This window comes from Aptenodytes patagonicus, chromosome 1, assembly GCF_965638725.1.
Source record: "Aptenodytes patagonicus chromosome 1, bAptPat1.pri.cur, whole genome shotgun sequence".
NCBI lineage: Eukaryota > Metazoa > Chordata > Aves > Sphenisciformes > Spheniscidae > Aptenodytes > Aptenodytes patagonicus.
In genome coordinates, this window is record NC_134949.1 from 40,904,359 (window position 1) to 40,918,699 (window position 14,341).

Genomic DNA, 14,341 nt, shown 5'->3' on the forward strand with positions numbered 1-14,341 from the left:
AAGGCAAATTAAGCCTTTAAGAGATCTCCCAAAGTGTCAGAGAGTTTAAGCCTTCTAGTTCCAAAATGCTGATTCATCTTCACCCAGAAAGAACCATCACAATGCAGATTATTCTGAGTAATCCTTCTGTTTTCCTGATGGGGCTGACTGGAAAGCTGAACTTTACGTGAAACAAAAATTGAGCAAGGCTATGGAAAAGAGAGGGTGAGGAAGGAAAAATGAGCCTAATCAGCACATCACTTTGGAAGCAGAACACCAGGAATGAAAAGTTAAGTATCCAAATAATTGGAGCAGGCATGACAACCAAACAGAAAAGAAAGAAAAGCTTTAACAGTGAACAACACGGAAATAAAAGAAACTGAAATAAACCACTTCCTTAGATTTTGGACCTCCTCACTTGAAAAAAAGGTATAAGGATGATTTCGTCAGCAGAAAATGTCACTTTCCTCTCCTTAGTGACCCAAACAAAAAGCATCCCACCTTTAACTCAGCAGATTTTAGAAACAATAAAAGGGCTGGAAAAAAGACGTAGAAATCTTCCCAGTGAACCCCGTGGTACTACATTCACTACTCCAGGCAAAGCGATGTGCTGTTGCATGATTTCCACATCTGTGAAATATTGCCTATTGGGTAGAACCTGGCATTAGGCACTCGGAGGCCTGGGATGACGTCCTCCTCCTCCTCCCATGGGAGTCCATGGGAGTTTTGCTACCAGCATCGGTGGAGCCAGGTGTTTACCCCCAGGCACTGTTCTAGTGCTGACATTGACTTGCTGTGTTATAAGTTTTAAGACATGTAAATAATAGGGCGACTGATTCTTTCCAGCATTTTTATAGCGTTTGGAATAGCTAAAGAAAAGAGATCTTGGAAAGTTCATTTCATGTGCAAAAAAAGCATAGCAGACAGGTGCAGTACAGGGGACACATTTCACCTATGCACACAGGTGCAATAGAGTTGGTAGCAACAGTTTACATTTGTTAAAAGTTTGTTTTGGTTACTGATGTTTTATAATATTGCTGAATATTGTCTCCAGGAAGACCCAAAACTGATACTTGAAACCTGAAACTGAGACACAGCAGTGGATTTGACTGAACAGCACCAGTTAATTGCTTGCCCTGAAGAGATTTTCTGTTGATCATCGTAACAACCACAAGAAGCGGTGGGTCGCTTGGCCTCAAAATGAGGTTACCAAACACTGGATTATGTAAACACTGTGAGTAAAAGGAAGGAAACAGGGATCATTTATTCTGGATCAGTCTTCTGCCTCTACTCATACTAAATACTAGCTTATCCTCTGAACAGCCTAGCTGATCTCAGTAGAAGTAGTCCTGAAGTATTTTGCCTCCACATATTAATTGTGCAGCTCTGATCCCAGTAATTTAAGTTATTGGAAAGGGAAATAATTTATCCAAAGAGAAGTCACTTTTTTACTAGAAGGAGCACAGCCCTTCTCCCTGAAGATTGTGCTGGTATAACCACATGAAAAATACTTGCCGGCCCGATCCAACACGTGAGGTCTCTACCAGAGATTTCTCCGTGGTTGGGTAAGTTCGCGCATCTCAGCCCTGCTCCTTGACCTGAATTATTTAAAGCTAGCTCAGGTATTTCGGTACTCTGCCTATCTGAAGGGCAGCTGTTCAGTTACAAGCAAACAAAATGTGTGGAGACTAGGTATATGTGATGTCAGTATAAGATTAAGGACCTGGTGTTTATGTATATTCAGACTATTTTATACCAGCCCATGTGAAGGTATGTCATGATAAAAGTGAATTTTGAACACTTAAGCAAAAAAAAATTTACCTGATAGAGAAATACAGTGGTTTTAAGTGCATTATCTTCGTAAGAATCAAGCTATGCATATTTCCTGGCATTTACTATTGCAGAAGTTTGGGTGTTCAATCTGTCAGTGAAAAATCTGACAGCTCTGTCATTCCTCTGAGCTCTGTAGGAGGTGTTGGAAGAGGCTGTCAGCCAGCCAGGAGCTGGCAGATCTGGAGGCCCTATTGTATTTCAGTGAACAGGCTCTGTCAGACATAAAGGGAAGACGTGTGTATAAAAAAAAATCCACAATTTTATATATCTGAAGAAGATTTACGGTATTTACATCCTAGGTATAGGATCACCCTGCATTACTCTAAGCCAACACTGCCAACTGAAAGAAACAGTTCTGCTTCGCCTCCCTTATTTGTTTCTCCTCTATACTTTAGCTTGTGGTGGTACAAACAGCAACACAATGAACCAGCTCAGGGAACTGATTTGGAATAAAACCATTTTTTTTCCCTGCTGGGTTTGTTTTAATCCAGATCAGTTGCCAACTCTGGTTCAACAGCATCCTCAAAAGGAATGGGTAGTGCTGGGGTGGGGGGGAGATCAGGAATAATTCTTCTGGTAGCAGCATTGGATGAAACTGAGTATGCTGGTGATATGACATCAGTTGGGTTGTCCATGCAATAAAGAGAAGATTCTGTAAAGCAACAACACAAAAATGATCAAATTAGTAATTCAGAGTAGAGCTCTGGTAGTTGTGATACAGTGTAGCATCATTTTCACTGCTGAAACTCTTCAATTACTCTTCAACAACACAAAGTACAACCAAACTATAATAAAAGCAGAAGTGACAGTGCTGTGTTAAAAAAAAGTCTAATCATTCAGCACCATTGCACAGGAAAATGGGAACCTACAGAATAGGAGTAGTGAAGAAGCTAACCAGAATTTGACTGAAAACTCCTCTGAGATAAAAAGATCAGTTGGGATCAAAGAGGTGGACTTCTGTCTCTGCGGAGTGACGTTTTTGCCATTTCCTTTACCAAGGCAGAATTTCACCCAATCTAGAGTATGTGTATTTTGCAGTAAACCAGGTTGGGAATACCAAGTTTATATATATGACAGCTGCTACATTATATCACACAAAGTAGCATTGTGAAATTAGTACAGTCGTAGCAGCATGCTGTTGTACCTGGGATAATTAGCCTTTCTGAGGGCACCTGACATGGTAATGTAACTTCTGGCTCTGGACCCAGCTCGCTCATCTGTACCTTGTGGACCTCTGCACTGTGCAATGTAGTATATGTATTTCCTGCTCTAAATGCAGGTGTGTTGTGCACAGATTTCCAGATACTCAAACTTACTCCATCACTGTTAGAATGTGTTTGTAGCAGATGCTCCCAAAGCTGTTTGCTTTTTAATTCTTCAAATCTGTGCTGTGGAATTGAGTTGAGGCAAATTAAGACCAGCAGAATAAGTAACTTACAGTGTATCCTGTTGCGAATGAAATTGGGCTAATCCTGATTGATTTCCACCCTCAGCAGCCTCACTGAAGTAATATTGGATATTTTGGTGAAGATGAGTTTTAAAATTGGTTTGTGTAACATATAGTCTATGCTGTGCATAGCTTCCAGTTGGGTATTCAGCCCAATTGCCTGTGTGGCCCATAATACTCGATTTAGGAAACTTGTACTCTATGACTTTAGGCTTGTATTTTGAGTCTTTGTCTACACTCGGATATATTTTGAATTAGTTTCTACTGTAGTCAAGGTATAGTACGCTAATAGGCAAACTATGCTGTGCTTTTTGTAGATGCTCTCCTCTCATAAATAACCATAATTTAGGAATAGCTTCATTGAATTCAGAGGGATGAAATTATAGACCTGGGATTGGAAGGAAATTGGACCCCCAGTTTCTAAAATGGATGAATGTGTCCATTCATTCAGAAAAAAAGAGTGTTTTCCTATATTTTTGTCATTTTTGTAACAAATAGTTGTAAAAATAAGCAACTTCTAGAGTTGCAGAAAATATTTTGAAACTAAGAGAGACCAAGGTTTTTTTTTTCCCCAGACTTGGTCACTTCTAATAAATATCTTTTCTCAACTTAACTGTACTGTTCTTCATCAAAAATAAGATAAACAGTACCTGATAAACAAAAAGGTAATGATGAAAAACAGAAGAAACATTCTAGTAGTTGTCTTCATAAATTACAGTAAAAACTGATATATTTGCCTGTTGTGTGTTGTTTCAGTATTTGAACAAGATGAATCATGTATGCAGTACACGTATACTGTTTGAATTAGTGCAGCAGAAACAAGTAATAACTCACAAAGTAAAATAATACTAATACAATCTGTGGGCAGGTGAGGAAGAGGAATTCCATTCAGTCCTCTTTTAATTGCTTCTGCTGGCTTCTGTACTATAAAATATTCTTTTAGTTATTTAAGCTTTAAAATATGTGAGTTAAGTACAGTAAATGATTGACACGTTGGAATGTTTTTGTAACTTACCCTGGTAATTATTACTTAGCAAACTGAGTCTTCAGCACCAAATGAACAGCCATGAATCAGCTTTGAAAGTAAATGGATAATTTCATCTAGGGACCATCGTGAATTTGATACACAAAAAAAGCAGAGCGCCAGAATCTTTGTACCTAAAATGAAATGTCAGGTACTTGTCAGATTAATTCAGCACTGTGTGTTTTTGATCTGATCTTTGATCTTTACTTTCTTTTTGACCCTAATTGTTTGCTCTGCCCTGCTCCCTCTGCTGGAGTCTTGGATAAACTGAATGGCAAAATTGTTTCCTGAAAAGATTAATCATGCACGTACTGTTTGCTTTACAAATGTTCTGCAGTCTAGATTTAAGTAAGTCTTTGATGGCTGTTCATATGACAGAATTGCCTACTATGTTCAGGAATAATGCATGCTGTATAAAACGACTGTGTTACATAGCTTCTGCAGTAAGAAGCCAAATTTTGCTGCCTGTGACATTAGAGGAACGCACTGACAGGTGTTGGGAGTGCAGAATTTTGGCCAAAGCACTTAGTTTGTGTTGAATCCAGACGTGGCCTATCAGCCTGGTTTGCCGGGACCTGATGTTTAATATTCACCCAACGGGTTATGGGCCAATACACAACCAGCAGAGAAGAGGTGTAAACAGAGCCCTCCTGACCCTGCTGGATCACCTTTGAGGCTTCCCTAAGTTCAAGGTGCCTGATCCTTCCCATAGATATCTATTTACAATTGCAGTGGTTATATCTTCTGTAAGCAAAATGCACTGCTGGAACAAGCACCACTGGTGTGCCAAGGAAGGGAAGGACAGTGCGAGGGGGACAGTGAGAGTACTGTCCATTTACTGGCATAAAGCTCTTCGTGAGGTGCACAGGCACACATACTCTCACTGCAGGGTCTATTGTCGTGCAACCACACAACGTCATTTGCTTTTTGCAGGGTATGTTTTAATATAAAGGTGTTGGGTCTCTGGAAACAGTGAAAGTCAATGCCAAGTAACAGAAATTTTCTGTAAAAAAAAAAAGTAACAAGCGTTCCTGTTTTAGCCTTGCATCACTTCTGTGTTAATTTTTGAAAGTACGGAATGGGATCAGTTGCTGATAATTTTCTGTTACAAATAATATTACATGGGATAATGAATTTTTAAATATTTAATTTTAGCATTTGTCACTATCAACGTGCAGAAGGGCAGAAATATCCATGCTATTGCCACTTGTTACTTCCTGTGTATACCTTGATAGAGAGATTGCCTGCTCCGTGTAATGTCTATTATAACTCTCTGTCTTCACTGCTTCTTCCTGCAAATCTACCACTTTTTTCCCAGAAGATTTTTTCAAATACAAAAATGTACTGCTTCAAATGTGAATCATTTAGTGGAAATTCACATCTTAATCATAGTTTACTACAGAGTCCTTCAAAGAACCACAGACGAAGTTTGAAACTAGTTGTGAGAAGCAATGCTATGATTTAATTGTCAAGAAGCGCTTACAATGCTTATTTATGCATGCTCATACTCTGCCCTGTGCTGCTCTGCATGGGTGTATTAAACATGCAAATACATGACTACGAATTTTCATGTTGATTTTGGAAGATAATGTAATCTAGGACCATTAAAATGAAAATATGGTCATTGTTTTCTGAGGCTATTGACAGCTTATGCGTCACCATTTGGAAAACCGGTGTAAATGCCATGGGGTAGACAGTGTGATCTACTGAAAAGGGCACTGGACAAATGATCATCGATGTTTGGTTCCTCCGTGGCGTATAATCTGCTGTTTGACTGTGAGCATGTCACTTCACCATTAGGTGTCTTAGTTTCCCTTCTGTAAAATGATGGTAATTATTATACTATTTATTTATTAAGACTCTTGAATGAAAACATGCTGTAGGAATTTATTTGTGAGAATTAGGAACTACTACTACTACAGTGTTGGCAAATAGATTTATCTACTTTAAGTAGCTGTAGCAGATGAAGTTATTTTTAATATCCATAGTGAAGCATTTGCATTAGTAGATGGCATGCACTTAATAGTTAGCATATTCTTCCATCATACAGTGGAGCTAGTAAAGTATTCTGCCAACAGTAGAAACAAGAGTGCTGTGTTAAAAAGTTAGGCATAGCAAGGGAGAGCAGTAGTAATTCTCACCCCTTTTCATTATTTTGTATTACTACATGTAAGATAGTGTCCGATTTTGCTGTAAATGGATTAAGGAAATTGTCTTAGTTTAGGAGCTGTTCTCAGCTGGTAAGAACTCAGGGAGTGCATTCAGTCTATTGTCAGTATTTTTATGTGAGTGCTTTATCTTTCAAAGACTTCCATAAAAATAGTCATTAATACATCTTGTTTGGCTAAGGCAGGCCTAGAGGAAACATAATTAATAATGCTAATAATGTCTTGATCATTTTCTAAAAATCAACCAGGTTGCAACTGTTAAAAAAAAGATAGGCTACAAAATTCATTGTCTTTAATATTGGATTATTGTATTAGCCCTGCAATGGGTAGACAAGTTCGTACCATTCAGTATAATAGAAGTTTAGCCTAGTAGTAGATTAACAGGTTGGTGAAAGCCAATAGAAGCCTTGCATATATCCCAAAACAGATTTTTATTCTCCTTTAAAAGACATGAATGTAATGTGGAAAACTGATCTTCCAAGATGAATAGTCACTGAAACATCTCTTGTAATAACAGCTAATAACAGGTTAGTAACTTGACCTCCAGACTCATCTATTACAAGTTAAGAACTAGTTCACTTAACTTGTTTTACTGGCTTTTGGGAATTCATTGTGAACTACTCACTTTTAAGATGGCAACTGGATATTTTTTCAGCATGTATATGCATGGACAACAAAACTGGGGGGAAGAAAAGGCCTGTTATATTTGCCTTCCTGGACTCTGTTTTGCAAATGCTCAGAATTTGCCCATATAGTCACTAAGAAAAAACAGACAGATGCATGGTGCAGTTTGCAATGTTTTCCATTTTTCAAAGATGTCATCACAGGTAGGATTCCTTTTGCAAGTCACCGGAGACACAGCGTGGTGATTGATTGACACAGAGTATAATTAAGATATCATTATAGTGAGCCGTGTTGCCAACGCAGTCATTGAAGCAAAACTTTTTATCTTTTGAAAAGATAAAAGTTTAATTTGCTGGTATGTTGCTTTTATAGTCAGCAGTTGGAAACAGGCTGCAGAAATGCTGATGGGAGAACAGACAATGTGTTTATCTGACTGTTCAAAATAACCTATTGCCTTTCCAGTACAGTACATCAGCTCACGGTGCGGGTAGTTTTCATAAAGGTAGATCTGGTACTATTGCTGTTTACATTAGGAGCATTTTAAAACTCAGAGTGTACTCTTACAATGCAGCTCCTACTGACATCGGTGGGGTTTGCATGCTTTGGTGGTGGGATATAGGAGTAGTTCTGTTACACTAACTTATTTAAAGATTTTCAATATTCTAGTAATTGTAAGTTTTTCATCACTGTAGCTTATAAGAGTTTACCAAGTTTGGCAAGAAATGTTTGCAGTTTCAGGTGGTTTGGTTCTGAGTATACATGCACAGGCACACAAAGGAAATTGGGGAATGGATCTGATAAAAATCAGAACCGTTCCACTGAGGATAGTTAAAGGTCTAGTACCTTGATTTTAATATTTTTCAGCATTACACTACAAATCCTGATGTGCAAGCCATCTTTCATCCCCTTCTCTTTTCTAGAGAGAGCAAATTGCTGATTTTGACAGGCTAGCACTGAAAGGAGAAATCAGAAAACCCGTTTGATGCACTTTTTGGAAAGGTATCATTGCAGGTGCAGGACATAAGACATACCCATAACAATTGTTACTGTTTTTCATAGTAATAATATCTAAGCCTATAATTTACCAACTAGCTCTTTCTGGCTGTTAGCTGTGCTTGATCTAGCTAATGGCCATAAATCTCATCCTAGCTGTGTCTTCTTGGCAATATGGTCCAAAGGCTGGCAAGTTTACTGAGAACTGCCTTTATTTGTCTCTGGAGCACTATGAGGAATTTCGACTCAGCAGCCCAAACTTTGCAGTATTGCTCACATCAAACCCAGTGACTGATTGCATTGCATTAACTCTTTTTGTTTGTCTCAATTCTCTGAACATCCCCCCAGAAGTAGCTCTGGGTGATTGGATTTCACTCATAAGTTCCTTAGTTCCTTCAGTGAACAAATACTGGATGAAATGCATCCATGGTGATTCTGACCCAAAAGAGTACTCTGAATCTAAAAACTGTAAGCGCAGATGAACTACTGCTTTGCCAGTGTAAGCGATGTGAAGTTTTTAGGGAGAAACCATGTCACCTATTTAGCCAGCTGGTACAGTTGGAAGAAGTAGACGTTTTTGATTTTTGTGCCTGAAAGTTTCTCAGTTTTTCCAGCTGTATCAGCGAGCGTAATTAAAGATACTAACCTCTCCTGACAGTAGTCTCCCTTATATTCTTAAACCCTTATAGCTACAACAATAACACATCACCAACATAGACTGGAATGGCCTGTGTATTAGTTAATAGTGTGTTAAAAACTAGTTTGGAAAGACGTTATTGACTGAATTTGGAAATAATTTCTGTTACCTCCACCATCCCTGGAGGTATTTAAAAGACATGTAGACGTGGCATTTAGGGACATGGTTTAGTGGTGGACTTGATAGTGTTAGGTTAGTGGTCGCACTTGATGATCTTAAGGGTCTTTTCCAACCTAAATGATTCTATGATTCTATGAAATATGCATAGGTAACGTTTAGTAGTTCTGTTGCAGAAAAACATCTTTGCACTTTATGATCCAAGAAAAGAATAATCTGGAATAAAAGGAACCTATCTAGCAGAATGAGATTATTTAACTGATAGGTTTAAAAAGAGCTAGCAATTACTGCAGTGTAGACTGGGAAAAAGAAGAGGTTCTCCTCCATCATGTGATGTGGAGCACATACTTTACCACATGAGTGGAGTCCAAAAAGGAGACTAGGACATTGGAGTTCACTGTTGATAAATCCACCTCTGGGGTCTAAAGATGTTTTTAAGAAAAGTGCATGTATTGTTGATTTTCTCATTGTGCATCAAAGCATGTAATGAAAGCCAACTTCTCTTATTCTGATCCTCTTTAAGGTATTAGGGTCTGGTCTGCAGATTGCTTGTGACTGGTGTCATCATGGGGTCCTGTGGGTGATGCAAGCAGACAAGTACCTGCCTGCTACTAGTACAAATTAATATGCTAGAAAAATAGGCTTCAGGTTTCCCTGGGCAGCCAGAGCACTGATTAACGCTGGTTTTGTAGAATGCCCTAAATGTGTGTCTATCTGAAGATGAATCACTCCCATCTTCCACCAAAGCTGACTTTTTAAGTCCAAAATGTGATTTGGTATGTTTACAAAAACCTATTAAGACATCTGTTGAAAATCTCATGATCAAAATTATATTGTTAAAATATCAGGTTTATCTTAATATTCAGTAGTATATGATTCACTACCTGGATGAGTTTTTCTTTTGCCAAATAAATCCATGTTTTTGTTCCTTTGCCAGAATAAATCCTTTGAGCCTTTATCAAAGTGAAAGGGTAATAACCTCCTAAACTGTATGAAAAAATTAGGTGATAAAGTATTACAATAAAGAATGAATTTAGTAAGTACACAGTTCTCAAATTATACCTAGATTTTGAAGTGAATGCAGAGAGACCTTACCAAACAGTGATTTGATAATTGTTGTAAAGTATTAACAGATTTCCTTTATTTCAAAATCTCTACATGAAGTATGTTTTTAAATTAAACATTTTAAAATTCAGCAAAAGATCAAACATCAAAATTAACTATGCTGACTAAAAACATACATTCTGTAATGTGAAGCAGACTGTGAGTAATAAGAACTAGATGGAATAGGAATAGGACGTCTATCCACCAAAGTACAGATAACTTATTTACCTTGTAAGCTCTCAACAGCTGGAAGAAATAAAGTTATCTAAATACTACCCAAAGTAGCTGGAAACTATAAGTGCCGCTACAAACATTTATAGGTTTAAATAGTGGGGGATTTTAAATTATCACATAACATTTGCAGAAAATATGCAGGTCTCTTGATATTTTTATTTTAACAGTCTACAGGAATTTTGATATAGTTGTGTAAGTCATGTCTTCCACACAGAATTTTATTATACAGTCCGTTTACAGTTTTTATACTTAATGCAAGGCAATTATAATGATACTGTGGGGCATGGGGAAGACAATGGAAAACAATGAAAAAGCATGTTAAGAATAAAAAGGTTATTATATGAAATTTAGTCTAAAACATAGCTTGAATGAGCTCTGACAGAGCTGATATGGCTGGTTGTTTCCTGCGCCAGGAACTACCGTGGAACCCCACCAGGAAGTGTGCTACAGAGCAGGATCACATTACACCCTTGTTTTATGGTTCATTTCACTTACTTAATGCAATTTGAGAACCTGCAAAAAAAGAGCACTCTAAAAAGGGGATGTTTATTATTTGAAAATATGTCATTTCTTTGACTCAAGTAGGTTGGGTTTTGGGGACACCTAATGTGCCTAATGTAAGGCAAGGCAAATCAGTACAACCATGCAGCAGGTTGTACAGCAAAAGCAAAATGTTTTCATATTCATGAAATGTAAAGAATGATGCCTGTAGTTTATATCTGTACACTTTTGCCTGTCTAGTAAACCAACAGTGTGCTACAGTGCTACAACAACAATGAAAATCGTAGTAGTTTTCCTTTGCTACTCCAAGTAAATTTTAATACAGTACAGTGGTTTATTAAAATTATGTAGACTAAAAGGGTTGTTTAGTGTTCCAGCGGATTTATAGAGCGTGATAAAAAGTTCCAAAATCTTTGGAAACAAGGAACATGCTACAGCCTGTATTTGGTTTGACAAAGGTGTGTTCATATGAAAGAAGAATGTTTAACGTGATGACTAGATAAAGATTCATCAATTCTGGCAGAGGAACTAATTTCTGTTAATGTAGTACTTAAAAATGTGTGGAATGAACAGCTGGATACCATAGTTGTGGCATGCCATATTAAGTCTCTGTCTGTTTTCCCCTACAGTGATCTCAGTATGAACAACATTACTAAGCTGCCCTCAAACCCTGTGCACAATCTCCGCTTCCTGGAAGAGCTGTAAGTATCATTGTATCCTTGATGGGCATAGTCAGCACTAGACACATTCCTGTGTTTGTCTCTCATACTTACTGTGGGAACCAGATAAAACGGTGCAGGAAGGCTGTCAGCCTGACACTTTTGGCACATGCGGAAACACTTAGTTGAAAAAAAACCAATTGCTTGTGATTCTGGAAATGAACTTATAAAAGAGTTACCGTGAGGCTACAACTTCTCTAAGCAGAGACAGAGCCAAACAAATTAAAATTTTTAAACAAGGGCTGTTTAAAAGACCTGGATTGCTTTTTGGAAATAGTTAAGCAGCAGGATATTAAAAGTTTGAATACTGGCTCATGTTTATTAAAATCGCAAGTAAAGCTATAATCAAAACCAAAACCTGCTGCCTCGTTCTGCCTGTGTCAAGGACAGTTGAGTCCACATTTCATAGTATCAAGGCTTCTTGTCCTAATCACTTTTAATTACTGTTTCCTTACTCTTAGATTTAGCATCCCTGAAGGCTGACTAAAATGCAGAATCCTGCAAAAAGCTTAGTTACGCTATCTAGTACATTCACTGAGGGGAAAAAGTACACTGCGAAAACTAGCTAATCAAGCACAACATCAAAAGAGGAATTCTGGTTTGAAGTGATGGTGACTAACCAAAAGTGAAAAGTGTTGTGCATTCATGAGACCTGGATTTGGCAGTGACCCTAGTTGTAATGGCCCAGGCTTAAAAGAAAACTTAGGTTCCTGAGGAGTGATGGAGACTCTGTAACTGATGCACCATAGATCTTGTGGGAAAAAGCTGGCACCTGCATTTGCATGAGTACCTCTAAAAGTTGATTAAAAGAATTGTCTAGGCATCCAGCCTCTTACGAAACATGGTTTATAAGCTTTTAAAAGTGAAAGCCTCCTTTTTTTTGTAGCAAGTTTAGCTGCTAACACACCATAAAAACCACATAAGATATGCAAAGTCATGGTGCTGCCCTTCTTGCAAAGACACTGTCTATTTTAAGCTATGAAATGTGTACAGTCCTCTGCAATTCAGGTGGGTATTGCACTGACAACTTTTGGTGTCCTTGCTAACGCTCATTTGAATTTTGCTATCTGGTCTTTCCAGCTGGCATCTATGAAAAAAAAAAAATTAAAACAATTTTGCTAATGCTAACTTTAAACAATACCCTATTTGCAAGCAGATTTTCCTTTCCTGTCTTATTTTTATTACTGGCAGCATTTGTATTTAGAAAGCATTATTTCTTTTAATTCTCTCTCTTCCTTTACTTACTTCTTTTCTTTGGTTATCATTATCTGTATTGCTGTTGGTGCAACTTTCAAATAACATACAGATATGGACGTAACAAGGAGAGATGTCACACACCAAGTGTTAACAGTGTCAAGTGCATGTGAAGTGAATCATGCCACAAAGACGCTGCTTGTGGATTTTTGCATCATGTTCATGTTTGCTTGTCCAATCTCCTGTCAACTGTAATAACCCTACTAAAAGCTTCCAACCCAATGATTTCTCTCCAGCCATCAAAGAAAAGAAAAAAAAGGAAAGTTTGGGCTGTTCATGGAAAGGAATTCTAATGCATTAAGCCAAGTTACCTTCACTCTTCCATTTTACAGTCCAAAGTTAGATGACCCAAATAGTGAGACTTATGTCACTGCTTGCAAAACTGTTTGGCAGTCTACTTCATCTTCCTGATCAAAACCTTTGAAAGTATTCTTACCTTATTCTTGTGTTGAGCCTACTTTTTCCACTGGAAATATTAAACCATTATCCTTATAACCCTCTGTTCCAAATTAAGTAATTCCAGTCCTTCATTGCTGGTAGTACCAGAAAAATATTTATTTCTTTATTATGTTTTGCTTTACATATACGCAGTCAGCTCCTCCATTGTTTTTCACACAAGCCAATCATTTCCATTTCTCATTAATTCTGATGCTGTTTTGTGAAACCCTTCCAGTTTGTATTCACTTTTCAAATAAACATAGAAAACTGAAGCCCTTGAAGAGGTGAGGCAACTGATTACCTCTTCTTAATGCAGGTTCAAACTCGCTGTGCTGAAAGACTCTTCAGTGTTCAGAGGCATGTAATACAATTCAGTCTAGTATTACATAGAAAAAAGTATAGACAATGGAAAGGGAACTAGCTATTCAATTTTGAAGTAGGGGGTAAGAGCCATTGTAGTTCCCATGCTCCGCTTATGCTCATTTCTGAGCAGTGGTTGTACATTTGAAAATTATTTTGCCCATCCAGGCATTGCCACATGATTTTTATTCCCAGCTTACCTGGGAATTCTGTTTTGTTTATGTGGTTCAGTTAAAGGGGACTGTTGCAAAATATAACTTGGCCCATAATGCAGACATTGTAAAAATAAGGTTTTACGAGATCTTTAGACCAAAGCAATGTTTCCATAAAATTAAAATGCATCTTAGAAATGTTTATCCGCTCTTTGAAATACAACAACAGCAGGAGCTTAAAATGCATTTTTTAGGGTTTTTCAGTGTTGAAAAAAGTGGTACTAATCCCTTTATTAGAGGGCTGGTTCAAAAATCTGATAAAAGCTGACAATTGATCCACTGAGCTTTAGCGTAGATGTTATGTCCTAGATGCATGGTTTGGCAATACTGATAAGTCATTACCCCAAAAGAACTGAGAATTTATTAAGACAGTTAAGCCCATTGTTTTGACTCCAAAGCAAGGATGTATAAGCCAGGTCTGTTCAGCCAGTTCTGACCTTCTAGGTTGAATCTGATCCACTCTTCCAGCCAAGGTTAGACACCTCTGCAAGCAGCATTCTTGCAATCCTCCTGATCATGCCTGGTATTTAGCCTTAACCAAAGACTTTGATCACTGAAGTACAACATATTGAAACTATGCTGTATTTTTGAGGTGCATGTTCCTCTAAAAATTTCAGAAAACAGTGTGGTACTTTGA

The 14,341-nt window shown here is 37.8% G+C and overlaps 1 protein-coding gene across 3 annotated transcripts in view; it reads left to right on the forward strand.

Annotated features, from left to right (window-relative positions):
- LGR5 (leucine rich repeat containing G protein-coupled receptor 5) overlaps positions 1-14,341 on the forward strand; it is a 91,818-nt gene that overhangs the window by 26,398 nt on the left and 51,079 nt on the right. For all 3 annotated transcript variants that reach the window (XM_076332952.1, XM_076332962.1, XM_076332972.1), the window contains exon 2: positions 11,351-11,422. In XM_076332952.1, the coding sequence (XP_076189067.1) occupies positions 11,351-11,422 (72 nt within the window). The remainder of the gene's footprint in view (positions 1-11,350; positions 11,423-14,341) is intronic.